This window comes from Passer montanus, unplaced genomic scaffold (genome assembly GCF_014805655.1).
Source record: "Passer montanus isolate IOZ18808 unplaced genomic scaffold, ASM1480565v1 scaffold8, whole genome shotgun sequence".
Classification (NCBI taxonomy): domain Eukaryota; kingdom Metazoa; phylum Chordata; class Aves; order Passeriformes; family Passeridae; genus Passer; species Passer montanus.
Window position 1 is genome coordinate 14,632,295 of NW_024373256.1, and position 25,375 is coordinate 14,657,669.

The window sequence follows — 25,375 nt, forward strand, 5'->3', positions numbered from 1 at the left end:
CAATTCCTAATTCCCAATATCCCATCCAGCCCTGCCCTCTGGCAGTGGGAAGCCATTCCCTGTGTCCTGTCACACCAGCCTCTTGTCCCAGGTCCCTCTCCAGCTGTCCTGGAGCCCTTTGAGCACTGGAAGGTGTTCCTGGATCCTTCTCCAGGCTGAGCAACTGCTGTTCCTTGACCAACCCCTAATCCCTTGACCTTTTACCATATGTGTGAAATCACCACAGTGTGATTCCTTAATGAAAAATGGCCTTTTGTGATACCTGGAGAGGGGCCCTGAGCAGGGGCTCTGCCTGTGCCTCTGGATGAGGCTGGCACTGTCCCCTCAGGGCAGCCACAGCAGGACAACCCATGTGTCCCTTTGTGGGCCTGGGAGGGGGCTCTGAAGGGCACAGAAAGGTCACCCCTGTCCCCCACAAATCCTTGTGCATTCCCCGGGAGCGCGGCCGGTGCCTCGTCCTCCTCTCCCGGCCCGCTTCCTCGGCAGCCATGGCAGCTCCGAGGCGTGTGGGCTCCGGCTGCTGTTTATTTTGGGACTGCAGCACTGCTCCCGATGCGGCGCCTGCAGGCCGGGATCTAGGCCGTGTGCCGGATTGAGCATTAGCTGGTGCTTGAGGGAGCACGGGGAATTCTCGCTCCTTTCCTGGCTGGAAGGGCCGGGAGCAATGCTGCAGACGGGGCTGTGGGCTGGGAGGAGGGATTCCTGTGGAGGCTCTCTGGCTGCACAGCTCCCGTTTCTGTGCGGTGCTGCTCCTGCCGGTGTGGCCGCGGGAGGAGCAGAATTCCTGGGGAGGCTCTCTGGCTGCACAGCTCCCGTTTTTGTGCGGTGCTCCTGCCGGTGTGGCCGCGGGAGGAGCAGAATTCCTGCGGAGCTGCAGCCTGCCTTCCCCGCCGTTCCCATGGCACTTGGCTGTCACACACACATCCCAGGCATTCCCTGCCCACAGGGGGATTAAAGCCTTCTGGGAGAGGGATGAGCGGATGCAGGGAACGGAGATAGGGAAAGGAATGGAGGGGTAGGGATGAATGCAGGAGCCGGCTCACTGGAGCAGCGAGGGGCCGTGTAGGATTTGTGGCAGGGAGAAGCCCGGCCATTGCCTCAGCCCTGGTGCGGGTGGGATGCCCGGGAGCAGAGGCCCTTCCTGAGGGCTGGAGGCGCCGGTGTGTGCACACAGAAGTTCCTGTCCCACCGCTGTCACATCTCCCAAAGGCACCCTGGGCGTGAGGGTGCAGATTTCCCTCTGGTGATTGCAGCTGTGTTTTTTCCCCCTGCAGACCCTGACAGCCAGCTGTATGATATGGGATATACCCCCGAGGAGGAAGCCCCGGCCTGCCCCGATGAGTTTGATGACTTCGTCACGTTTGAGGCAAGTATGAGCTCTGTTCGTTCCCATAAATGCTGGCTGCACATGGAGTGGGATTTGGGCATGGAGGCTCTGCCTGGGGAGAGGGAGTGTGCTGTGACAGGGCTCAGGGGTGCTTAACATGTAAAGACAAATTCAGTCTCTAGGTGATGGGTCCAGAGAACCTGCACCCAGCATTTAGTGCTGTTTAAGTGAAAATTGGTGTTGATAAAACTGAAAGAGCAGAGCACTGTGCTCTGGGTGGAAAGGGAGCCCCTTTCTGTGGTGAAACACTGGTGACACAGGAAGGAGACCTGCTGCTCTTGGGTTTGGCTTCCTGCTGGAGTTTCTGAGCCTGGAAAACCTGAGCTTGGTTTTGAGATGTGCCAGCCAGGAGCCTGCCTGAGAGGCACAGCAGAGCAGTGGGATTTTGACATTTGGTGCTGTTTGGCCAGTGAAAGGCAGAGCAGAGGACAAAAATCTACTTTTTCTCTCTATTCTGGGGCTTGATGAAGGCTGTTTCTCTGATTTGGGTTGTTTTCCTTTAGTGAAAGCCTCCATGCCTTGGTTCCCTCCTGCATTCCTTACCACAGAAGCACATTGCAGCAGTGATCCTGCTGTTCCCAGCTGGAAAGGACAGACCTTTTTGTCTGTGCCTGGGGGTTTTGGGCTTGGCTTGGAAGGCTTCACCCACTCTTGCTCTGTGCCTTCCAGCCTGGAGCAGGAGGTGCTGCAGGAGCCTTGGGAGCAAAGGGATGGCTGGGTCCCTGTCCCACGTGGGGACTGACTCATTCCCCTCTGCTTTTTCTTTTCCAAACTTGCCTCTTCAGGGGTGTGACACCTGTGTCATGGTAGCCTGAATGTTTTTGGGGTTGTCCTGTGCATGACCAAGACCTGGGCTCTGATCCTTGTGGATCCCTTTCCACTCAGGATATTTTATGATTCTTTGTGATTTTTATCACACTACTTGTTGCTGGCAGTGAGACTCCTAACCTGCTTTGTGTTTACATGCAAATATATTTATTTATATCTGTGTGTATTTTTGCTTGGTGTAGTCTGGAGTACATAATTTTGGCCTTGTGATTTCTTGATGAAAGGTTAATGATAGCCTGGGTGTTGGGCAGCTGGTCCTAAAATCATGGAATAATTTGGGTTCAAGGGACCTCAAAGCTCATCCAGTGCCACCCCCTGCCATGGGCAGGGACACTTTCTACTGATGCAACATCACTCCAAGCCCTGTCCAACCTGGCCTTGGGCACTTCCAGGGATTCAGCCATAGCTTCTCCAGGCAAGGTTGAATATTGGTTTACTTTTCCTTTTTGAAAGGTAGTTCCAAGCCCCAGGAACAGCTGAGGAGAAGTGGGACAGGAGGGCAGGCAGGGAGGTGCAGGGTCACAAATGTGCATTTTAACGCTGGACTGAGCTGTGTGGAGGCTGTGACAGGAAAAGGCTTTCACTTTTTGCTCCTCAGACCTGTGTCAAGGGACCATCTTGCCTGAGATTCCAAGCAGGGATGTTTTCCAAGGGCTAATTTAACACAGATGAGCTCTGTCAGCGCTGGGAGCTATTCTGGGCAGCAATACCAACAAGGCAGGTGTGTGCCCTACTGGGATGAAATATTTCTGCTGCTGGGCCAGCCTTTCCTTGTAAAGACAAGGTGACCCAAAGGAAAAAGGTGATGAGTCCTGAAATCTTTTCCAAAAGGTCTGAGTGGATTTTTATACTGGATTCAGTGTAGTTATCTAAGGGACAGCTCTACATTTAACATGCTGGGGAAGAATTATCCTTGTTGTCTTGGATACATGATTCAAAATAATTTCTAGCTTGCCAGGATTTCGTAGAGGTTCAGCAAATGAGAACATGCTCAAGAAATACCACTCAGCCTTGGGAGTGTAAAAATAAACTGGAGTCTTGGGGCGAGGGGGTTTTTGTTCTCTTCTGGCTGAGCCGTGAGCTCCCAACGTGCCTTTTATCCCACACGTCCTGGAGTGCTGTGCCTTGGAAAGCTGGAGCTGGCCCAGGGAGGGAGAAGCTGTGGCACAAAGCATCCTGCTGGGAGCAGCAAAGGTGTGTTCCTCATGGGAGCACTGGGAAAAGAGCTGGAGAGGGCTCCAGCAGACCTTTCTTCCTTAGGTGCAGCAGGGTATCAGCCAGGCAGAGAACAGAATAAACAGCTGTTCCCATTACCTGGAGTCCATCTTGCTTGGATTCTCTAGAAGACATGAGGGGGGAGGGGGGAAAAATCACCTTTCAAAGTGAAACCATCACCTTTCCTCAGAGTAAACTTCTCACTGCACCAAGCAGCAGTTTGGGCTCTGGGGTATCCCTGTGTCAGCCCTGGGAAGATGCAGCACCAGAACACAAAGCTCAACACACCCCAGAACACACCTGGGACACCTCAGGCACTGGGTGAGCCCCTCTGGCTGTGGCAGGGCCGTGGGGGGAAGTGGCACAGCTGGGATTTCTCCTCCCCTGTCACATCAGAGCTGAAGGAGTTGCTGCATTTGCAGAAGTGCTGGGAGAATTTTGTGGTTATTGAGTGGAGCACTGGCTGTGGTCTCTCTTAAACAGCCCAAAATCCCAGTGGCTGGAGTGCTCAGCTCTTCCAAGTGCTGGGGTCTGACAGGAGCTTTTCTCCTCAGTGTTTGTGCAAACAAGTGTAAACAAGTGCTTTAAGCAGTCTCCAGGAAGATGTCTTCTCTTTGTTAATAAGGGTGCTCTGCTTGATGAGTCATGTCCTCTTCTGGTGACTGTCATCAGGAGAGCTCAGCATCCATGGAAAACCCTGAGAGCCCAGAGCTGGGGACTTTCACCCAATATTTGCTCTCCAGAGAGAACCACCAACACCTGCTTCCTCTAGGAAAAGGCTTTTGAAGGGGACAAGGTGTCAACTCAGGAATTTGTAGTGTTGGATACTGCCCCAGTTCAGCCACTGGCGTGCCTCTGGATGTGCTATGGATCTCCTGGCTCCTCTTGCACCGTCCCAGGAGTGTCCAGCAGATGCCAGTAGCTCTGGATGTGCCATGGATCTCCTGGCTCCTCTTGCACCATCCCAGGAGTGTCCAGCAGACAGGGCTGTCTGTTGAGGTGCTTGCAGAGGGGATTCCTGCTCCTGTGGCTCCACTGAGACAGCAGCTCCTGCAGCCACGTGGCTTCTCATGCCTCCAGCTGGGCTTGCAGGGGCCTCATCCCAGTCCCTGCAGGTCTTCTGTGACACATTCAAGAGGAACCTCACCCCTGTGCACCCAGCTGGAGCAGGGAGAGCATCACCTGGCTGGCATCACCTCCCAGTGTGTTCCTCCTGCCTCAAATGGAAGCGTGGTGGTTGCTGGGTGAGAAACCACCAAAAACTAATGACAGCTTTCCTGCTTTATCAAAGTCACATTGAAGGGAGCTTGGAGCTTTTCCATCTGGACGCCTGAGCCCTGTTTTTCCCCAGGCTGGGCTGGCACAGCTTGGCTGCTGACTGCCTGGAAGGTGGGAGTTCTCCTTGCCTCCCTTGGGAGCTCCTGTGGTGCTCATGACTCAGTGCTGAGGCACAGGACTCGTTTGGAATGCTCTGGGGGACATGGAGGGGAACTTGGAGTTAGTTTTCTTGGGATCGTGGAATCATTTAGGCTGGAAAAGAACTCCAAGATCAACCATCAGCCCAGCACCACAGGGATACCTGCTGTGCCTTGCCCTAGGGTGAGGGCTCTGCCCCTCGGGCAGGTGAGCTCCCTTGGGCAGTGCAGACTGGGGAGGATGACTCTAGAAAAAGGAAAAGGAGGCATGAAAATGCTGGGATTGGGCTGGGATGGGCATGGAGATGTAGAACTAACTTCAGCTGGGTTAGAGGAGAGGCACAGCCAGTGCTCTGTAACGGCTGCCTGGGAGCACCATAAATACCCCAAACAGGGATTTTTAGCTGTGGGAACTCGTGTTTTGGGGCAGGGTCAGAGGAAGGCTCTGGTTGAGCTCTGCAGGACAGGGCAGCTGTCAGTCCTGCGGATGCAGTGCCTTGTGCAGGACTGTTGCCATCTGCTGGGCAGCTGCCGTGGCTCCTGCTGGGAGCAGCCAGGAAAACACATTCTGCACAGCCACAAGAGGGGAATTTGCCTTTCCCTGGAAGCCTTCATGGCCCGGGCACGTCCCCTCTGGCTATTTGTCTAGCAGGGAGTTGTACAGCAGGGAAGGAGTGGATCTGGGGAGGAAAATGGGACTTGGGCACGACCCAAATTTTGTGTATTTTGGGAGTAGGAGCTACTCCTGGCTCTCCCAGCCTGCCTGCCTACAGGTGCAGCTGGGAGAAGTCCAGCTCAGAATATTCTGTGACATTCTGTGCAACACTGAGCAGCAGCTTTAGGGCCAACACATCAACTCTGTGAAACTTTAACTTCATTACAGCCAGGATTTTTTTCCATGTTGAGCAATTCAATTTAAGGCTTCTTTCAGGGCAAAAATCCACATTGCTGAGTTTCTCCAGCTGCTCAGAGCTTCTGCAAAGGGGACCAGGGACTTGCAGGGCCCCAGCTGTGTGTTGTAACACAGAAGCTGTTGTGGGAGCACGTGGGACCTGTTCCCAGGGGCATCACTGCCATTCCTGGTGCCTTGTGTTTTGCAGGGAGCCCACGTGGGGTGGCTGTAGGATGTCGTAGTTAACATGCTCACAATACAAAGCAACACTCAATTTTCAGAAGGCTTCAAACCTTTTTTTATTTTAACATGCATGCTTTTTACACATTCTTACAAAACTCCTAAGTTTACACTTTACTCATTGGTCAGGAAAGACAAACAAAGTGCTTATTGGAATAGACAGTTGCAGGTTTCTCTTATTTGTCCTTCTTTCTTTCTTAGTTTCTATGACAACAACCTTGATAGGAAATTCTTCCAGGGGCAAACATAGATCCTCTTATCAAACTTCTCTCTGGCCGACAGAAGTCACTGTAAAACCTCTTCCACAGTAGGAGGCTGCTGTAGGCTCCTTGTGTCCCCTCCTAGTAGTCTTGTGGACCTTCTGAGCCCTCCTTTCCTAGTGCAGAATTCCCAGGAAGATACTTTCCTTCCCCAAGGCAGAGCTGGGCCTGGTGAGCCCAGAGTTTTTGGGAGGGCCCTGCTTTGCAATCTGTGGCATTTTGGGTGAGGTTTTTTCCTCCTCTTCCTCTCCACACCACTGTTACCACAGGGTGCATGTGTGGCAGGGGCTAGCCAGGCTGAAAAGATGGGGTTGAGCTTTGTAACCTCCTCTGAGCTGTGCAAGGGGCTCAAAGCAGCAGGACAGGCCTGGGGTCAGCCGTGCCCTGGCTGTCCTAACCCAGGTGTGAGGGGCTCCTGGTTGGAATGGGGACATGGAGGTGAGAGCTCAGGATTTCTGTACCAGAGCCATTCCCACCTTCTGGAATGGCCTCAGTAGGCCTCTGCTCACAGGGCTGACCCAAAAGCACCATGAATGAAATGGTCACAAACCCCTCTCCAGGGGCTGGCTGCTGGAATTGGTGATCATTTTGTCCTGAACAGCCAGTAGGCTTGAAATCTTGCAGGTGGCTGAAACTTCAGGGCTGTGGAATGTGACAGATGCAGTTCAGTGCCTGTTCACCTGTCCTTGGGAAGCACATGGAGCCCTGAGCCATGTCCCCATTGTCCCCAAAGCCTTTCTGCAGTGAGAGATGAAGGGCCATGAGCCCTTTGGACAGCAAGTGAACACATTATCCTTGTATTCACAGAATCCTGGAATGGTTTGGGTAGGAAAGAACCTTAAAGTCCATCCAGTGCCACCCCTGCCATGGCAGGGACACCTTCCTCTGTCCCAGGCTGCTCCCAGCCCTGCCCAGCCTGGCCTCGGGCACTGCCAGGGATCCAGGGGCAGCCACAGCTGCTCTGGGCACCCTGTGCCAGGGCCTGCCCACCCTCACAGGGAACAATTCCTGCCCAACATCCCATCCAGCCCTGCCCTCTGGCAGTGGGAGCCATTCCCTGTGTCCTGTCCCTCCATGCCTTGTCCCCAGTCCCTCTGCAGCTCTCCTGGAGCCCCTTTAGGCCCTGGCAGGGGCTCTGAGGTGTCCCTGGAGCCTTCTCCTCTGCAGGTGAGCACCCCCAGCTCTGCCAGCCTGGCTCCAGAGCAGAGGGGCTCCAGCTCTCCCAAATCAGTCCAGGGTGATAATTTGATATCTTAAAGCCTGAAAATACCAAGAAAATTAATTTATTGTGTAGACTCCGAACTGTGTAAAGGGAAGGGTGGGAGTGTGAATGGACAGGGATGTCCCTGAAGGCAGGACCCAGGTGCAGGGCTATGGTGAGAAATTTCTCTGCTGGTCAGAAAAGATCTGAGTTGTAGTGTTTGCCCTGTAGGAAATAGGCTGGAAGGAGTTTGGAAAACAAAGTCCTTGGAGCCTTATCTTGAACCACAAGCAGAGTGTGTGAGATTGGGAACGTGGGAACTGTGCTGTGGAACACGGGAGGGCTGGAGGTGAGGGGGCAGCAGTGCAAGAGGTGTCTCAGTAAGAGTTTGAGAAGTAAAAAGGCAGGGGCTGGGGTTTCCTAATTCGTTTCAGTGTCTGATTTTGGGCTCTCAGGGGAGTTCAGATGTTCTCTGAGGTCCTGAGGCGCGAGCAGAGGAGCTCAGGGGCTGTGACCCGCTGTGTGGAGGAGCAGGTCCAGGCAGAGCTCGGGTTAAAGCGTAACTCCTTCCTGCCGTGCTCGGAGCAGGAATCTGGGCTGGGCTGGGCTCAGGAGGTCAGCTCCTGTCGGGGTAGGGACACTGCGGGCAGCGCTGCGGGCACTGCCCTCTGCTCCCAGCTCCGCGCCTCAGGAGCGATGTGGCACAGCACAGCGAGAAGAACCCAGAGGAAAGGGGAGGACCTGCTTTGGGAAGGTAATGGAAGGAAATCTGTGTGTTTGTGCTGGGTAGGCAGCGCTGAGGAAGCTCGATGTACGTGTGGTTTCTGCGGAGGGGAAATAGAAAACCTGAGGAAACCCTCAGAACTTGTGGGTGCGAGCGGTGCCGAGGCCTCCAGTGCCATGGAGAGGGGAAGATGCCATGGATCAGCTCTCCCTCAGGGCTGGGCTCCTCTTTGCGGGGACACTTCAGCTCAGAGCTCGGGCAGGCTGGCACTGGGTGTTTATAACCTTCTTTGGGGTCAGCATTGTCACTGCTGCCAGAGACCACCCTCTGAGTCACCAAAAGTGCTGCTGACCTGCCCCTGGTGAGCAATCCCAGCTTAATGCATCCCTCGGTTCCTGGCTATAAGGAAGGAATTTGTCACTTAACGCTTAATTATTCACCAGAAACACCAGGAAGGCCGAGATAAACCTCGACAGGTCGCTTTCAGATTCAACCTTTTTTATTTGGGATGGATTCCTGGGAAGTGTGAGCACCTGGAGCGGGGCTCCCAAAACGAGCTCTTATTTTGGAACCCAGGGGAGCGGGAGGAGGCTGCGCTCACCGGCAGGGAAGGGTGAGGGAAGGGTGCCCGAGCTCCTGCTCCTTATCGGCAGCCCGGGAACAAAAGGCACTCTGTTGGGACTCTGGCTTGCTCCTTAAGCCTCCCGGCTCCCCTGGACTTTGCCTCCCTCCTGCCCCGCAGAAGCAGCTCCCGGAGCCGGCTCTGGCTCTGGCCAGGATGTCTCCACAGGTGGGTTTTTGCGGGCTGACACAAAGTGAGGAGGGGTTGGATTTCCAGAGGGACTGGGCTCAGCCCCAGAGGTGCTGGGAAGGGGCAGGTTGGGAATGCACCTGACTTGTTACATGGGCAGATCCACCTGATTTTTTACATGGAAATGGTTTAGATTTAAAGAGGAAAGATTTAGATGGGATATTGGGAAGGAATTGTTCCCTGTGAGGGTGGGCAGGCCCTGGCACAGGGTGCCCAGAGCAGCTGTGGCTGCCCCTGGATCCCTGGCAGTGCCCAAGGCCAGGCTGGATGGGGCTTGGAGCAGCCTGGGCAGAACTTTAATGTCCCTTCTAACCCAAACCATTCCACAATTCTGTGACTCCGTGGGCTGTGGTGTAACTTCACACTCCTCTCTGGCTGGCTCTCCCTGGGGAGCTGGACCAGCAGGGACAGTGCCTGCTGTTTTTTGGGGTGCTGGGGACAGCCTGCCAGCTGCGGTGTTTTGTTTTGTGAGTTGGTTTGGGGTTTGGTTTTGGGCTGGGTGAGTTTTCAGTTTGCTCCAACAGATGCAGCACGTTTCTCTTGCCCAGCCTTGATGGAGTGTAACAACCCCAACTCCAGGGGCTGAGCTGTGCAAGCTGCCTTCACCCAGGACTGAGCAGAGGCTCCCTGGCTTCCCTGAAAAGCTGGCACGGCCTGGGTGTGTGGGAAGAGGGCAATACTGGGACCCAGGGGTGGCAGTCCCCAAAGTGGCATTCCGGAGGCTGAGCTGCCCTGGGGTGTTCCAGGGCTTTGGGGCCAGCTCCATTAATGTGGGACTATAAGCACAACTGTGTCCCTTCTCCCTGGCTCCCAGCCTGGCACTGTCACCACTGTCAGGGCCACAGGGTGTCCTTGGAGGGGGATTTTTGTAGCTGATCTATCTCCTCTGCATCCTGTGCAAAGCCAGGGCTGGATTCTTCAGAAACAGGCTCGCACTGCTGACAAAACAGAGTTGTTTTTCCTTTTCCTTGTCATTCACCTCCCCTCCCAACCTTCCGAGTGCTTGTGTTCAAGGACAGCAGAGCTTTGGGATGCCAGGACAGCTCCAGGGACAGCCCTGCCTGGAAGGAACCTCCCTGGGAGCCAGACTTTGCCCTCCTTTCCAAGGCAACGCCTTGGCAGAGCTTGTGCTGAACCTTCTGTCCCTGCCTGGACCTTGCAGGTGATTCCCAAGAGTGCCTCTCCTCACACTGCAGCAGCTTCTTTTAAAATCCATATGGTTTTACAGCACTCTACAGCTTCTAATTAAGTAATCTTTACTCCCAGATGTCATCAGATGCCCAGGATGGATGAGCTGCTGCTGGAGAAAGCTCCTAAAGGCACCTCACCTGTCTCATCAGGGCACGTGACATCATCCCAGTGCTGACTTCACCATTTATTTCCTTTTAGAAGCAGGAATGCTCACCTGGGCTCTCAGATCCCTGGAGCTTCCCTGAGCAGGCAGAGATGCCTCTGGGTGGCCCATGTCCTGTCAGCCAGGTGTGGCTCTAGGGAAATACCTGCTGGAGGAGCTGGATTTGGGATTGGGAGCCTCCACCAAACCCTGATCCTGTTCCAGCTCAGAACTCTGCGTGTGCCTGAGTCCCAGTTTTAGTGTCTGAGGTTTGCCTGAAGCACCTCAGGGTGTGTTTTATTTGATAAAAAATCAAAATGCACTGATATTGCTGACACCAGCTCTGCTCTGAATGTGGCACTGATGTTCCTGACAAGTCATCTGGGGTTGGTGTAGCCCAGCCTGGCTGTGCTGAGCCCATGGATGTTTTTAAAGTGTGTATTTGGCATTTTTTAGCTGGAAAAAAGTTTATTTTCTGCTCACAGGAAGGGAAAGCTGGCTGAAGGAGATCTGGGGCAGGGGGGTTTGAAGGGTCAGTGCACAAACCAGCTGCTCATGAGGCCATAAATAAGAACTTTCTGTACCCACACACTTGCCCAGGGACAGAGATTCAGCTGTGTCAGGCATTTGGCAATACCTGAACCCCCTTGGTTTGCCTATCTCCTCCTGGCATCTCTTCTTGGGGTTTAGTTACTGATTCTGTGCTGAAATGTGCAGCAAAGTTCTCCACGCTCGTGCTCAGGGGAAGGACTTTGTTTACAGTTTCAGCTGCTTCTTAACTCATTGTCCACACAGGTTTAATTTTAACAGGGCTCTCTTGCTTTTGAAACCTCATCTAGGCTGGTATCACAAAGGAAAAATACAATTTTTAAGTAATAAATTGATGCATATCTTTGGTTTGGCTGAGGGACAATGATTGATGTGCTGTCCCAGTGGCTTCTTCTACTCCAAAATGTTGCTCCCAAATCCAGCCTGTCCATGTGTGTATTTCCCACCAATAAGTGGGAATTGTTTTGGAACAATTTGATAGAGAAATCATAGAGTCATGGAATGGTTTGGGTTGGAAGGGACCTTGAAGGTCCTCTTGTCCCAACATCTAAGGGCACTGTTCAGCTCCTGGCTGGTTCATGTTGAGAGGGTCAGCAGTAACCACAGCAGGGTTTCTAAACAAATTACTTGTGAATTGGAGGTTTTTGGCTTCTTTCAGTAGTTGTCTTTACTCTGTGCTTATTATAATACTTCAGTTTGCTCATTATAATACTTCAACCTATGCTTAAATGTAAGCTTTTCCAGTGAGAAGGAGGGGGGCCGGGTTGGAATTTAAAAAGCAACCTTTATTTTGTAGTGTGCAAGCAAAATTCTTTCCAGTTTGGCATGAAATCTTTTTCAAACAGGCAGAAGGGAGGGGAATGTGCAGCTGGGGGTGGCTGCTGTCACCTCTTGGGCTCTCTCTGTCCGTGACCAAGCCAAGGCAGGTCAAACCTCTGCTTCCCCTTGTCCCTCCTGCTGGAGCATTAATGGTGTTTCTAGAAAGTGCAGATAAATCCAGTAAAGCACTTAAACAAGTCCCAGCTTTAGGTGTGTAAGTGGTTTTGGTGGATTTGTGCTTTTTTAAGTGGGTGGGGGCTTTAGAGGCTTTTGTTTCTCTCTGCAAGACAGGCACAGGCTGTGCCCTGGTGGAGTTCACTGGAGCAGCCCCTTACTTCAGACTGCAGCTCTGGGCAGGTTTGTGTTGAGTTTAGCTTCAGGGAGGTGTCCTGGAGGTGCTGGTGTCCACAAGCCAGGTGCAGGCTGAGCCAGGCTTCCAAGAGGAGCAGGACTGTGTCCATCCTGCTGAGTGTTGTGGGCACAGGGGCTGGCAGAGCAAAGCAGGGCTGGACTGAGTCACTTGGCTGCTCCCAGTGGCCACATGGAGTGGGAATTGCTGTTATCAGCTCTCTCTGCAGCCCTTCAGCGTTTTCTATCCCTTTTTGCCCCTGGAAGTGTCCAAGGCCAGGCTGGGTGGGGCTTGGAGCACCCTGGGGTAGTGGAATAGGCAGGGAGTGGAACGAGACGGGCTCTAAAGTCCCTTCCAACCCAAACCACTCCATGGTTTTTTGAATACGATGGTTGGAGAAATGTGATTTTCTGCAAAATCCTTGGAAAAAGCCCTGAAAGCTGTTCTGTATGCCCTGGCAGGAGAACAGGGTTTTACTTCAGTCGTGCCTGCATTCAAACTGCTGCTGTTTTGCTCTGCTGCTGTGCTGGAGGGGCAGCTGAGCCTGTGGGATCCCACCAGGTGAACTTCAGGAGGAGCAGATGGCTTTCCATGGGCAGCTCTTCACCTGGAGACCTGGCAGGAGGGCTCCCACCCCTCTGCCCAGCCCCTCTGGTGACAGGGGATCAGCTGGAGCTCAGCACCAGCACTGGCAGTCCCAAAATTCCTTGATTTGCTCTGAGGCGTGCTGGGGAAATCCCCAGATCTTAGGAGAGGGGCTGGCACTGCTAGGGGTAACAAGAGCTTTGGCTTTTTGGGATTTCTGCTGCTGCTCCCATGGTTCTCCAGAGATCAGGATCAGAAGGGATTGTCCCTCCTGTGTGTGGCAGCAAACAGGCAGGACTGACGCTGAACCTGCCTGGAGTGCAGAACTGGAAAACACAGTTCTCCTTGCTCTGTCACAGTCTCTTAAAACACAAACCCTGCTGCTTTCCCTGAGCCTGCTCAGTGATAGATTTGAGATGCTGGTCCAGCTGAAGTGTGGGGATTTGAGTCCGTGCAAATCAGAAGCTGTAATGAAGATTTCGAAACAGTTTATTTGCTGTTGAGGGATGGAAGATTTTACCAGAAAGGACCAAAAAAAAAGGTGCTCCAAGGGCTAGTTGGAGTTTTGAATGGTGGTTTTTGCAGGGAATTCAGATTAATGATAACATGTCCTCTTGGAATGGGGTGAGAGAAAGCAGCAGTCATGGGAACTGCTGAGTCAGCAGTGGGTAATCCCTTCTGCCCTGGCCAAATCCATCCTGGCTCACAACAAAACCTCCCTCCAACTCTTATTTCGTCCTGTTTCTGTGATCTGCTTCCCAGGCCCTGCAAAGGCTGAGGTGCACCCTGTGGTGCCCACAGAGCAGCACCTGGGCCTGGGATGATTCCAGAGGTTGGATTCCTGTGCTCAGAAATGCAACACAGCCAAAATTCCCTCATCCATTTTGTCCTGCTCTGCCCCAAACCCACGAAGCTGTAGGATCTTACAGTTTTGCTTCTCGTGTGTGTTTTTTCACCAGGCAAATGAGGTGACTGACAGTGCGTACATGGGCTCGGAGAGCACCTACAGCGAGTGCGAGACCTTCACGGATGAGGACACCAGCACCCTGGTCCAGCACGAGATGCACGACGAGGTGGAGACCGACAGCGCCATCGACTCCACCGTGCACTCGGAATTCACCGATCCCATCGAGGAGCCGGAGCATGGGTGAGGAGGAGCCCCCACACGGGGCCTGGCTTCCACACCGAGTGGAACTTGGGTTGTTCTTTTGATGCTTTGTGAAGGCTGACCTAGAATAGAGACTAGACAGGGTTAAAGAATAAAGTAGGGATTTATAAGGACGCCTCAATGGATCCACCTTGGGCAGCACGAGAGCCCAGCCAGGGCTACACCCAAGATGAACCAAAATGGTCACAAAATGCGTGACCACTCACAGGGTCTCTCACTTGTATAAGTTTTGGTCCTTTTGCATATTGGAGTTAATTGTCCAATTACAGCTTTAGCCCATGAAGTCCCATCCTCCTTGTTTTTCTGTCTTCAGTCAGTTGTTTATGCTCTTGGGCCTGAAATTTGGATCATTCGTCCTTGGTGCCCAGCTAGAGAAGGAATTGTTTTGTCTCCCTACTCTGTGAAGAGAGCTTACTATCCCCTAATATAAATCCCAGACCCACACACTAAAGCAGCACAGAATCTGAAAAATATAAAAGCTAAAACCCGAGGCATCATTTTGTGTTTGTAACAACGTGCAAGACCAAAATAGCTCTTCTGGAAGAATAACGAGAATAATTAGGCTGGTTTGTGTAGGCTGGTTTGGAGCCCGGCCTGGCAATCTCTTTGAGTTAATCGTTGCTTGCCTTGGGAGATCTTCTGTACCCTCATTAGCATCTTTAACCTCTAAAATAACTTCTCAGGTGATCCAAACACCTGAAAGACTTGCAGTTTTTAATCTATCACTTAAGCCAGAAACACAACATATAATTTTCCAGTCAGGAGGGGAACTTGTTCTATTTTTGTTTTCCCTAAAAACATGCGTGTGCCCTTTGATGTGCAACCACCTCCTGTAATAACTGGTTTGAAACCTCTGCCTGGAGCACAGAAATGTGAGCCAAGATCTCCTTCCCTGGGTCTGAACCGCTGCTGGCGAAACTGCTCCTGGGCCCACCCCATTTTTGGAGGAAAAGTGGGGTTTGGGGTGAAACTGGGATGCTGGCAGGCAGAAAGGCAGGGAAGAAGTCCTTTAGGATCAGACTCACAGAATGATTTGTGTTGAAAGGGACCTTAAAGCTTATCCCATTCCACCCTCTGCCATGGGCAGGGACACCTTCAGCTAGACCAGGTTTCTCCGAGCCCCATCCTGGACACATCCAGGATTGGGGCAGCCACAGCTTCCCTGGAAAATCTGTGCCAGTGCCAGGTTAGTGCCCCAAGAACACCAATCTACACCAAAACCTCTGGAATCGTCTTTGCTTAATGTCTGTAACACACAGGATGAGGTTTGTCCCAAAACAGAAGGCCCAGGGTTGGTGCTCCAGGGAGTGCTTACAGCTCCCACTGCTTTTTGGGAGCTCCAAGCTTCCCTCCCACCCCAAAATCCCATCTGGGGTCGTCAGAGAGGCAGCGAGCATGGCTGGGCCTGGGGCTGAAAGGGTGCTGTGGATTAGAGCAGAAATGGGATTATCCAGCTGGGCTCTTCTCACCAAAGAGGGCTCAGTGACAGTTAAATTGGGAGCTAATCAGCTGTGAGCTCCCTGTGAGCCAGCAGCACAGGTCCCTGCAGGGTCATGGCAGCCTGTGTGCGCTCCCGCCCGCTGGGGAAGGCAGCCTGCCTCGGATTCACCTGCCTGTAGGTACAGAACTGCTGGGGAAACGGGGTTTGGAGATCAGCTTGTTCGCCATGCCTGCCAACTGTGTGGGCAGCAGGACAGGAAGGATGGGATTGTTGGAGTCCAGAGGAGGCCACGGGGATGCTCCAGGGACTGGGGCCCCTCTGCTCTGGAGCCAGGCTGGCAGAGCTGGGGGTGCTCACCTGCAGAGGAGAAGGCTCCAGGGACACCTCAGAGCCCCTGCCAGGGCCTGAAGGGGCTCCAGGAGAGCTGCAGAGGGACTGGGGACAAGGCATGGAGGGACAGGACACAGGGAATGGCTCCCACTGCCAGAGGGCAGGGCTGGATGGGATATTGGGCAGGAATTGTTCCCTGTGAGGGTGGGCAGGCCCTGGCACAGGGTGCCCAGAGCAGCTGTGGCTGCCCCTGGATCCCTGGCAGTGCCCAAGGCCAGGCTGGGCAGGGCTTGGAGCAACCTGGGACAGTGGGAGGTGTCCCTGGTGGGGGCTTTAAGGCCCTTTCAACCCAAACCATTCTGTGATTCCCTGTTACCCCAGCTGTGGGCTTGGGAAGGTCAGATGTCCTTTGGATGCTCTGTCCAAGCACAGTGGGACCTGTTCCCAGATTGTTAAATGTGTGCAAATTCCAGGCAGCCAGAAACTTAGTTTGATGTATAGATTTGAAAGCTTAGAAATGGAACCTGTGGGAGTGCTGAGGGCTGGTTTTGGTACCATCAGACCCCACACAGGAGGAGCCCTCTGGTGCCCAGGGACAGCCAGGGAGTACAGCCCCCCCAGTGCAGCTGCTGGGCTGAATCAGAGCTTCAGCATCACTTCTAGGAGCCCTCAGAGCTCAACATACCTGAAATGGTTTGAGCTTAAAGCTTGTTTAGGCTGTGTGTAGTGAAGATTAGTTGGACTCTGGATCTTGAAGCTGCCTGAGCCTCGAGATGGGAATAGGAAATATAATTTACTGCCCAGGTTGAGGGTTTCCAGGTGCCTGATCAGATCTGCTTCTGTACAGCACTTATCAAACCACAACCCCAAATTTAGAGTTCTGGGCTTGGGTTTTGCTTCTGAATTAACAATTCCACCCCCTGGCTTCTATTCCTGGAGAGATTTCCACTGCTTTTGGTGAGGGTCTGACTCACCACAGGGATGGATGGGTTCCAGTGGATCCCACTGTGGAATACTGGTGCTTCTCAAGGGCAGGAGGAGTGTGTGCAGATGCCCACAATCTGGGCTGGATTTATTTGTGGTTAAATAGAGATCTGGAGGGTTGACTTGTTTTTATTAGCGGGATAAGGGCAAATCCTTCAGATGGAGCAGGTTTTTTGTCATAAATGGCTTATCTGTAATCTTTTTTTCTTTCTGGTTTAGTCCAGCAATCTGCTCATACCCCATTTCCCTCTCCTAGCCAGTGCATGGAGATAAGGGCATAGCCAATACCAATTTCTGTAATAAAGCAATATTATTATGATTTTTAGCCTAGAATTTTGGAGAGCAGAATGTTGTTAAACCCCCCCAAAACACAGAGCTGTGGCTCACAGCCCTGTGTCCACTTTCACAGCCCAGTTATTGCAAATCCCTCCTTCCTTTTCTCCAGCTTAATTTGAAAACTTCCATAGTCCTGGGCTGGAAAGGGGGCTTGGCTTGTTGGGGGGACCCTGGCACAGGGTGCCCAGAGCAGCTGTGGCTGCCCCTGGATCCCTGGCAGTGCCCAAGGCCAGGCTGGGCAGGGCTTGGAGCAGCCTGGGACAGTGGAAGGTGTCCCTGCCATGGCAGGGGCTGGAATGGGATGAGCTTTAAGGTCCTTCCAGCCCAAACCATTCCAGGATTCTGTGTCTCCATGCAATGGAAAGGCTCTTCCAGGGACAGTGACTCTGTGCTGAGCTGTGTCCCCCCTGGAGCAAGGGACATCCCAGCAGCTGTGCTGGGTGTGTTCAGGGTTTGCACTGAGTCTTAACACGCTGCAACTCTGGTGTTAAAAACACATGGAGCAGCATTCCCCACTCCAGGATTGTCACACAAAGGGTTTTCCCAGCAGGAGCAGGGGAAGGGCTCCTTTGTCTTGCTGGGGTCTGTCCCAGCTGCCTGGACCCTCCCCAGCACCAGTCCCCCGGGGTTAAGGGGTTAAAGCCTTGAGAGGATTAGGCAGCAACAAGCAAGTGTGAGCCTGGCACGGGCTTCTGTGGAACTCACAGCATTTCGGATAGGGCTGGGACATGCCCAGCTCTTTCTCTGCCATGCCAGTCACAAAAATTGGTATTTTAGTCAAGCCAGGCCTTGTCACCAACCGTGGACACTGTTCTGCAAGTCTGAGTGTCCCCAAATCCTGTGTTGCAGCTGCCAGTGGAAAAACTTGGTTTATTGGGGGGAAAAAAATCACCATAAACCTCCCAGTGGTGCCTGGGTTTTTTCTGTCCTGTCCTACTCTGCCAAAATGGGCAAAATTGCCAAAATGGGCAAAACTCAGCCATCACTCACTTGGTGGGGTGGGTTGACCCTGGCTGGACACCAGGAAGCCACCAAAGCTGCTCCATCCCTGCCCTCCAGAGATGGACAGGAAAAGAAAACATAACAAAGGGTTCATGGGTTAAGGACAGGGAGAAATCACTCATCAAATACCATCATGGGCAAAACAGACTTGAATTGGGGATATTAATTGAATTTATTCCTGACAAAATCAGAGCAGGATAATGAGAAGTAAAATCAGACCTTAGAAAATTATTTACCCCCCATCATCCCTCCTTTCCAGTTCCCCCTCCTTCCCCCCAGTGGCACAGGGAGATGGGAGTGGAGGTTGTGGTCAGTTCATCACAAATTGTTCCAGCCACTGCTCAGGGAGTGCAGCCAGAGTCCCCCCCTGCCCCAGTGTGGGGTCCCTTGCACAGGAGCCAGCTCTCCATGAACCTCTCCAGCCTGAGTCCATGCCATGGGTTCTCCAGGAACTGCTGCCCCGTGTGTCACTCTGCCATGGGGTCACTCCTTCGGGCACAGCCTGGGTCCTCCACAGGGCCACAGGTCCCACCAGGACCCTGCTCCAGCATGGGCTCCTTTCCCTGGGTCTGCAGGTCCCTGCCAGGACCCTGTCCCAGCACAGCTTCCCACGGGCTCACAGCCCCTGTCGGGCACCCCCTGCTCCAGGCCTGGGCTCCTGCAGGGGCTGCAGGTGCATCTCTGCACCTCCTGCCCTCCCTGGGCTGCTGGGACACAGCTGCCTCCCCATGGGCTTCCCACAGGATCCCACGGTCATCCCAGGAACCTCGGGGCAGTCTCAGCTCTGGTGCCCAGAGCAGCTCTTGCCCCTCTCCTGCCCTCCAGAGCTGATCCTCTCCAGTGCCCTCACCCCACTCTTCTCTGCACTCAGTTCAGCTGCCCCATCCCTTTTTTGTGTTTTCCCTCTCAAATCTGTTATCCCAGAGGTGCCACCACCATTCCTGGTGGGCCCAACCTCAGCCAGCAGCAGGTCCATCTTGGAGCCACCAGGGATGGGCTCTGCTGGACGTGGGGGGAGCTTCCAGGGATGGGCTCTGCTGGACGTGGGGAAAACTTCCAGGGATGGGCTCTGCTGGACATGGGGAAAACTTCCAGGGATGGGCTCTGCTGGACATGGGGGGAGCTTCCAGGGATGGGCTCTGCTGGACGTGGGGGGAGCTTCCAGGGATGGGCTCTGCTGGACGTGGGGGGAGCTTCCAGGGATGGGCTCTGCTGGACGTGGGGGGAGCTTCCAGGGGCTTGTCACAGAATCCATCACTACCCGACCGAGTCCAAACCCCACAGACCAGAAGGAGGATGTCCTGGACGCAATGGAGAGGCTTGGGGAAAACTTCCAGGGATGGGCTCTGCTGGACATGGGGGGAGCTTCCAGGGATGGGCTCTGCTGGACGTGGGGGGAGCTTCCAGGGATGGGCTCTGCTGGACGTGGGGGGAGCTTCCAGCAGCTTGTCACAGAATCCATCACTACCCGACCAAGTCGAAACCCCACAGACCAGAAGGAGGATGTCCTGGACGCAATGGAGAGGCTGCTGTGAGCCCTCTGTAAGCCCTGCCTGTGTGTTCCCACAGATCCCATCCCCACGAGCTGGCCCTGGGCTCCGAGCTCAGCCACTCCATCGTCACCGTCATCAGCGGCGAGGAGCACTTCGAGGACTACGGGGAGGGCAACGAGGCCGACCTGTTCCCAGACCCTTTGTGCAATGGGGAAAGCAGCTTTGGCAGCTCCTCCTTCCTCTCTCCCAGGTAATGCCCAGCCCTGGTGCTGCTTCACTGTGCTCTGTGGGATGGGGGTTTCTTTGGGATTTGCCAGCCAGGGGGCCTGGCAGACTGGATCCAGTGGGATAAGGGGCTTGGAAGTGGAGGAGGAATCCCTCCCTCAGTGGTTCCTTTCCCTGGTCAGTGCCCATCCTGTAACACCCAGCAGGAGGTGGAAGAGCTGTCTGCATTTCCAGTGTCACATTCCCACTCCTTCTAGGGATGTGGCTCCTCACTGAACCTTCCAGGAGAGAAAACCACCTGCAGCTTTACCCTTGATCCTGCAGGATGACTCTAATGGTTTTTTTCTCTTTTATTTTTTTGGGCTTTGATGCAATGTTTGGTTGGATTTGCATGAGCTGCAGCAGCATTCCTTCTCTAGGGATATGTAGAGCAGGAAGCAGGCTGTAGCATTTCCTCCTTGCTTCAGGATCTGAAACCAGGAAAAAGTCAATTTTCCAGCCCAAGCAGGGTGGGCTGAGGAGCTGGTATGGTGGTACACACACCATCAATACTTACTTTCTAAAGAAAATCAGTAAAAGCTGGAACATCATCAGTGCTGCAGCCCACAAAGTGTCTGGGAAGACAGGTGACACTGGGAATGTGTTCCTCCATTGGAAGCACATCTCTGCACAGGGCAGGAATGTTCCCTGCCAGCCACTGCTAAAGACAAAAATATACTTCTTTCTCTTTGGAATTACACATTTGTGCCTTTTTGTAGCCATGTAAACTTCTCAAAACTTTTTTTTCCCCATCTTCTTGTTTTCTCCCAGCTTCCCAAACCCCTTCACAGAGTTGGGGCAATTCTGGTTGCACAGGGCTGGTAGGGAAGAGCAGGTCAGGGCTCATTTCTTTTTGGCTGGTGCAGCAGCAATGTAGGAGGTTTTAATGGCAAATAGGAGAGTTGCTGTAAAGAATTCCCAATGTTTCCCTTTAGGAAAGCAGTGCTCCAGCACTGGATACCCTGCACAGTCTCTGATCCATGCTTGTCCTTGGCTTGCTCCATGCAGGAATGTAGGGCTGGCTGTGCTGGTGCTGTGGCACAGGAAGAACTCTGATTAAAACCCATCTTTGGTGTTCATTTTTCCTTGAGGATGAGCTGCCAGCCTCATCCAGAGGGCTCCTGGCAAGAAAATACTCAGCTAAAGGAGCTTTTCAATCTCTTGAACTTTTCCTTTAACATCAGGCCAGAGCTCCCAGTTTGCCCACGCTCGCAGTGTTCCAATCTTGCTGTGCCAGGGCACCATCTCTCCTTTGCTCTGTCTCTGGATCTGATCCACCCCTTATCCCATCTTCCCTCTGCTGGGAGGGGCTCACTGGGCACGTGGCCACACAGGTTGTGGTGGTTTGTGCTGGAGACTCTCTGTTGGGGCTTGCTGGGGAGGGAGGCTGGAGATAAACCCTGCAAATCCTCTGGAGTCAGGAATGTGGGGCTGTTGGAGCCGAAGGATTTCCTCGTGCCTCTCAGGTCTAGCCTCCCCTTGGATTATTGCTCTGTGTGTGAAGTCCTGCCCTAAACATTCCCTGAGTCTGTGCAGCTCTTCTGACTTTGGATAGGAAGGGACAGGACACAGGGAATGGCTCCCACTGCCAGAGGGCAGGGCTGGATGGGATATTGGGCAGGAATTGTTCCCTGTGAGGGTGGGCAGGCCCTGGCACAGGGTGCCCAGAGCAGCTGTGGCTGCCCCTGGATCCCTGGCAGTGTCCAAGGCCAGGCTGGGCAGGGCTTGGAGCAGCCCGAGACAGTGGGAGGTGTCCCTGCCATGGCAGGGGGTGGGGGAGGATGAGCTTTAAGGTCCTTTCCCACCCAAATAATTCCATGTCTGAGCAGCCCCAGTGTGTTTAAACACACCTGAGGGGACACAGGCTGTCCCTGGTTCAGGCTGAATGGGTTTTTTGGCTGTATTTTGAGTACAAAACCAGCATCTCTTGTAAAGGGCCACATCATCACAGACCCTTTCCACACTACAGGAGTCTCTAAATGGGAATATTTTCTAGAAGTTCTCCTGCCACAACTCCAGAAGATGAACACAAACCCCAAGAGCCTTCAGGGAGCACTGTGGGGTGCAGTGCTTCCCTGCCCTGTCTTTTTATGTTTATTTATGGTCTCTCCTCTTGAGTCTTCCCTTGCATATCCATCCAGTAGGAAAAGCCTCTTTGCAGGTGTCAGTGGGAAATAAAGGGGAAAGCTCCTTGTGCCCATCCCAGCCACCAGGAAGCACCAAGGACCTGGGGAAGACAAATGTTGCTCCAGGAGATGGAGGGAGGCACAGGGAGGCTCTGTATTGTGGAGCCACAGAATCTGCTGAGCTGAAGGGGACCCATCAGCACCCTGGAGTGGGTGGGGACAGCCCAGGGCTGAGCTCTCACCCACTCCAGAGGCAGGGAGCCAGGGCAGCCGGAGGCCACGAGGATCTGCACACACCCCAGGAGCTGCCAGGCTGGCCTGGGGCTTCTCTCCACACTTCTCTTCTCATGGTGATTAATGCTGGTTAAATTTGGGTTCCCACCTGACCCAGGCTGCACCACCTGGGAAGGGAATGCACCCAAGAGCACCCAGAAAAGGGACATCCCTTCCCCCAGGTGCCACACAGCTGCTGTCACCTCTTCCCTGCACAAACCCTGAGCCACCAACCTGTCTGCCCCTGGGAAAGATTATCCTGGGGCCAAACCTGCCCTGAGAGGCAGGGGGAATGGTTTTCAATGTAATTTTTTTTTTTTCATGAATGGAAGAGATGATAATTTGGTGTTTGCTGGTGTCCAGCCTGTCTGAGGGGGCTGGGAAATACTGTACAGACAGCACAGAGTCCAGGCCTGACCCTGGGCTGGGGGCTGAGCCAGGGCACCCTCAGGATGCCCTGGACCACGAGTTTCTGGTGTGTTTGTGTATCCCAGGATTCACTGCCCCTTCCTGATGCCTGTTGGGGTTATCTTGCTTGTGTTTGCTCACACCTTTACCTGTCTCTCTTATGGAACTGCTTGGGTTTTTCACTATTTAACCTTTCTTTGATTCACATCCGTGGCTTCCAGAAGCACACTGGCCTACAGGAAGGATTTGTGGAGTCTGGCCCCAAATGAACACAAACCATTTATGCTGAGAATCCCCTCTGTCCTGCCCAAATCATGAGGAAGTGTATCCCAGCTTCCCAAGCTGTGAAAGTTCTACAGCCCCCCAAGGCCCTTCCCAAATGGCATTCCCTGCAGGAGCACAGCACTGCTGCTTGGCTCCTCTGGGCTGTGCTTTGGGGAAGTGAGGTGTTAAACTGCACCTGTCCATTTCATCTTGGCTTAAAAGCTGTTTGCAGTGAAAATCTGACTCTGTGCATTCCTAAAGCAGGTCTGCAGCAGCACAGCTGCTCTGCTTTTAAAGCATCCCATTGAAAAGTGGGACACTGGCCAAAGGATCAGAGAATCCCACAATATCCTGAGTGGGAATAGACCCACCAGGATCATCCAGCCCAGCTCCTGGCCCTGCACAGACCCCCCAGCAGTCCCACCCTGTGCCTGAGCATTGTCCAAGCACTCCTGGAGCTCTGGCAGCCTCAGGGCTATGCCCATTCCCTGGGGAGCCTGGGCAGTGCCCAGCACCCTCTGAGGAAGGAACCTTTTCCTAAAATCCAGCCTAAACCCCCCTTAGATTCAGCCCTGGCTCACAGCACCCAGTCCTGCAGTGTGCAAGTTCATTCTGCACTTACTGAGGCAAACCAGGAGCCTCCTGAGACAGATTGCCTGGAAAAGCCTTGGTGGAAAATAAACTTTGCAGTGGTGTAGGTTTGTGGGAAGCACTTACCTCACCTGCCCTGGGCTCTTGGGGATTGAGATTGGCCCAGGGGTTTGGAAATGTGGGCCAAGCTCAGCTCCTGGGAGTCTCTGGGAGGAGAGTGGTGTAAGTGTTGCTAATTATCAACTATATAAATTCTATTGAGCAATTACAAATTATCAATTAGATACATATTGTTATACACTATTCTAAATTAGAAATTATCCATATATTATTATAAGCAGCCCCACATTGGCTTTAATTTAGCTTCGAAAACCATGGTGGGAGGCAACCCAACCTGCCCTGAGATTTTAATTCAAATTTCTTAGCTCCCACCCAAACTTCCCCTACCTTGAGGTACCCTCAGCTTGTGGAAGCCACGGCTGCAGCTCTCGCTGTGCCCTCTGTGCTGACATGACCTTGTGATCTCTCTAGCACCAATCCGCTCGCTGCGAAACTGCACAGCATTCTCGCAGATGAAGCTTTTGAGTTTTACTGTAGCCAGTGCCACAAACAAATCAACCGCCTCGAGGATCTTTCTGCTCGCCTGAATGATCTTGAAATGAATAGGTAACGGGGCGTGCATGGCCATCCCAGCTGGGAAGGATGTTCTGGCTGGGAAGGCTCTCCTTGTCTGGCACAGCTTTTCCCTCTCTGGGATAACTGGATAACTGGAGGGAGAAAGGGATGAGTTTCACCCAGCCACAGGAGCCTCTGCAGGTGCTTGAGGTGCTGGGGAGCTCGAGGAGGGTGAGCAGGAGGTGCCTTTAATGCAGGCAGGGGGCTGGCAGACAAGGAGAGCATTCCCTGCCCTTTGCATGCCTGTGCATGGTGGGTTCCACGGGAGCAGCGAGCTGGCCGTGTACAGTATTTCTGTCACCAAGGAAAGACTGGGAGTGGTGTGCCAGGGCAGCCTGGAGGGGCAGGGACAGCCCATCCTCCTGCTGCAGGAACAGCCTGAAGGCATCAGCCTGCTCCACAAGGCTCGGGAGCAGTAAAATCTTGTCTCACCCAGCTTCACCCACAGCCTCCCCACCCCGGTCACCATGGGCTGGGGAGACGTGACAGACACCAGGAACATCAGGAGGTTTTGAGTGGAGTTTTGGAGGTCTCCCAGGCAGCAGCTGGATGTGTTGTCTGACAAGTGGAGAGGGATTGCTGCCCATTGATTTGTTCATTCAGAGCTGGGTGATGCCCTTTGGGTGGAAGGATGGTGGCATTGGTGATAAATCTTTCTTCTCGTGGCTATTGTGGCTATTCAGACCTGGGTTTTGGTCATGTTCTTGGTCTCTGTGTGTCCTTTGCATGGACAGTGTGATCTGGGAGCTCTCCTGGTCTATGGGAGGAGAACTGGAAAACAGGAGCTTCAGTTTCATTCTTTTTAATGAAAAAAAGGTCTCTCCCTTTGTTTTTCTTGGCTAAATAGTTGTCTTTGCTATTGGAGGCCTTGAGGGTCAGTGATGGGTCTCAGGTTATGCAGGTATTAAGGAGAACACTGGTTTTCCCTGGAAGTCCCACTCCACTTCAAGTTTTCTCCACCACATCTGCCTGCAAAGCTGAGCTAACACCTCAGAGCCTCCTGTGATGGGTGGGGTTTCCTGTGGAGCTTCTCTGTCCCATGGTCATGGTGGGAATTCCACAGGCTTTGATTTGCCCTGTGAGTAGGTGCAATTCCTCCATCTGTGTTCAGGGTTTCCCAAGTACAGATTTACTGGGAATATGTTCCAAGGGCCTTTGTGGAAGGGGCAGTGCCCCCTCTTTGTGTGGTGTGGATGGGAGATGTCCTGTGCAGCGTGTGGGACATGCAGGACCTGCATCACCACTGCATCACCACTGACCTGAGGCCCTTGGAGCAGGGGACAAATCCTGGAGCAGCAGGAACTGGACCAAAATCTGAGACAAGCCTGAAGACACCTCCTCCAGGGGATTCTGGCAGCTGGGATGAAGCCCAGAGCACCCCAGAACAGCCTCACTCGTAAGAACTGCAGGCA

General features: G+C 53.3%; 1 protein-coding gene across 6 annotated transcripts in view; it reads left to right on the forward strand.

The window, feature by feature from the left end:
- RAB11FIP3 (RAB11 family interacting protein 3) overlaps positions 1–25,375 on the forward strand; it is an 81,201-nt gene that overhangs the window by 39,795 nt on the left and 16,031 nt on the right. For 2 of the 6 annotated variants that reach the window (XM_039731719.1, XM_039731721.1), the window contains 4 exons: positions 1,275–1,366; positions 13,568–13,755; positions 19,439–19,612; positions 23,820–23,954. In XM_039731719.1, the coding sequence (XP_039587653.1) occupies positions 1,275–1,366; positions 13,568–13,755; positions 19,439–19,612; positions 23,820–23,954 (589 nt within the window). Of the gene's footprint in view, positions 1–1,014; positions 1,161–1,274; positions 1,367–7,884; positions 8,193–8,706; positions 8,953–13,567; positions 13,756–19,438; positions 19,613–23,819; positions 23,955–25,375 lie in introns of those variants that run through there. The other 4 variants (XM_039731722.1, XM_039731724.1, XM_039731723.1 and 1 more) reach the window with 4 other exon arrangements.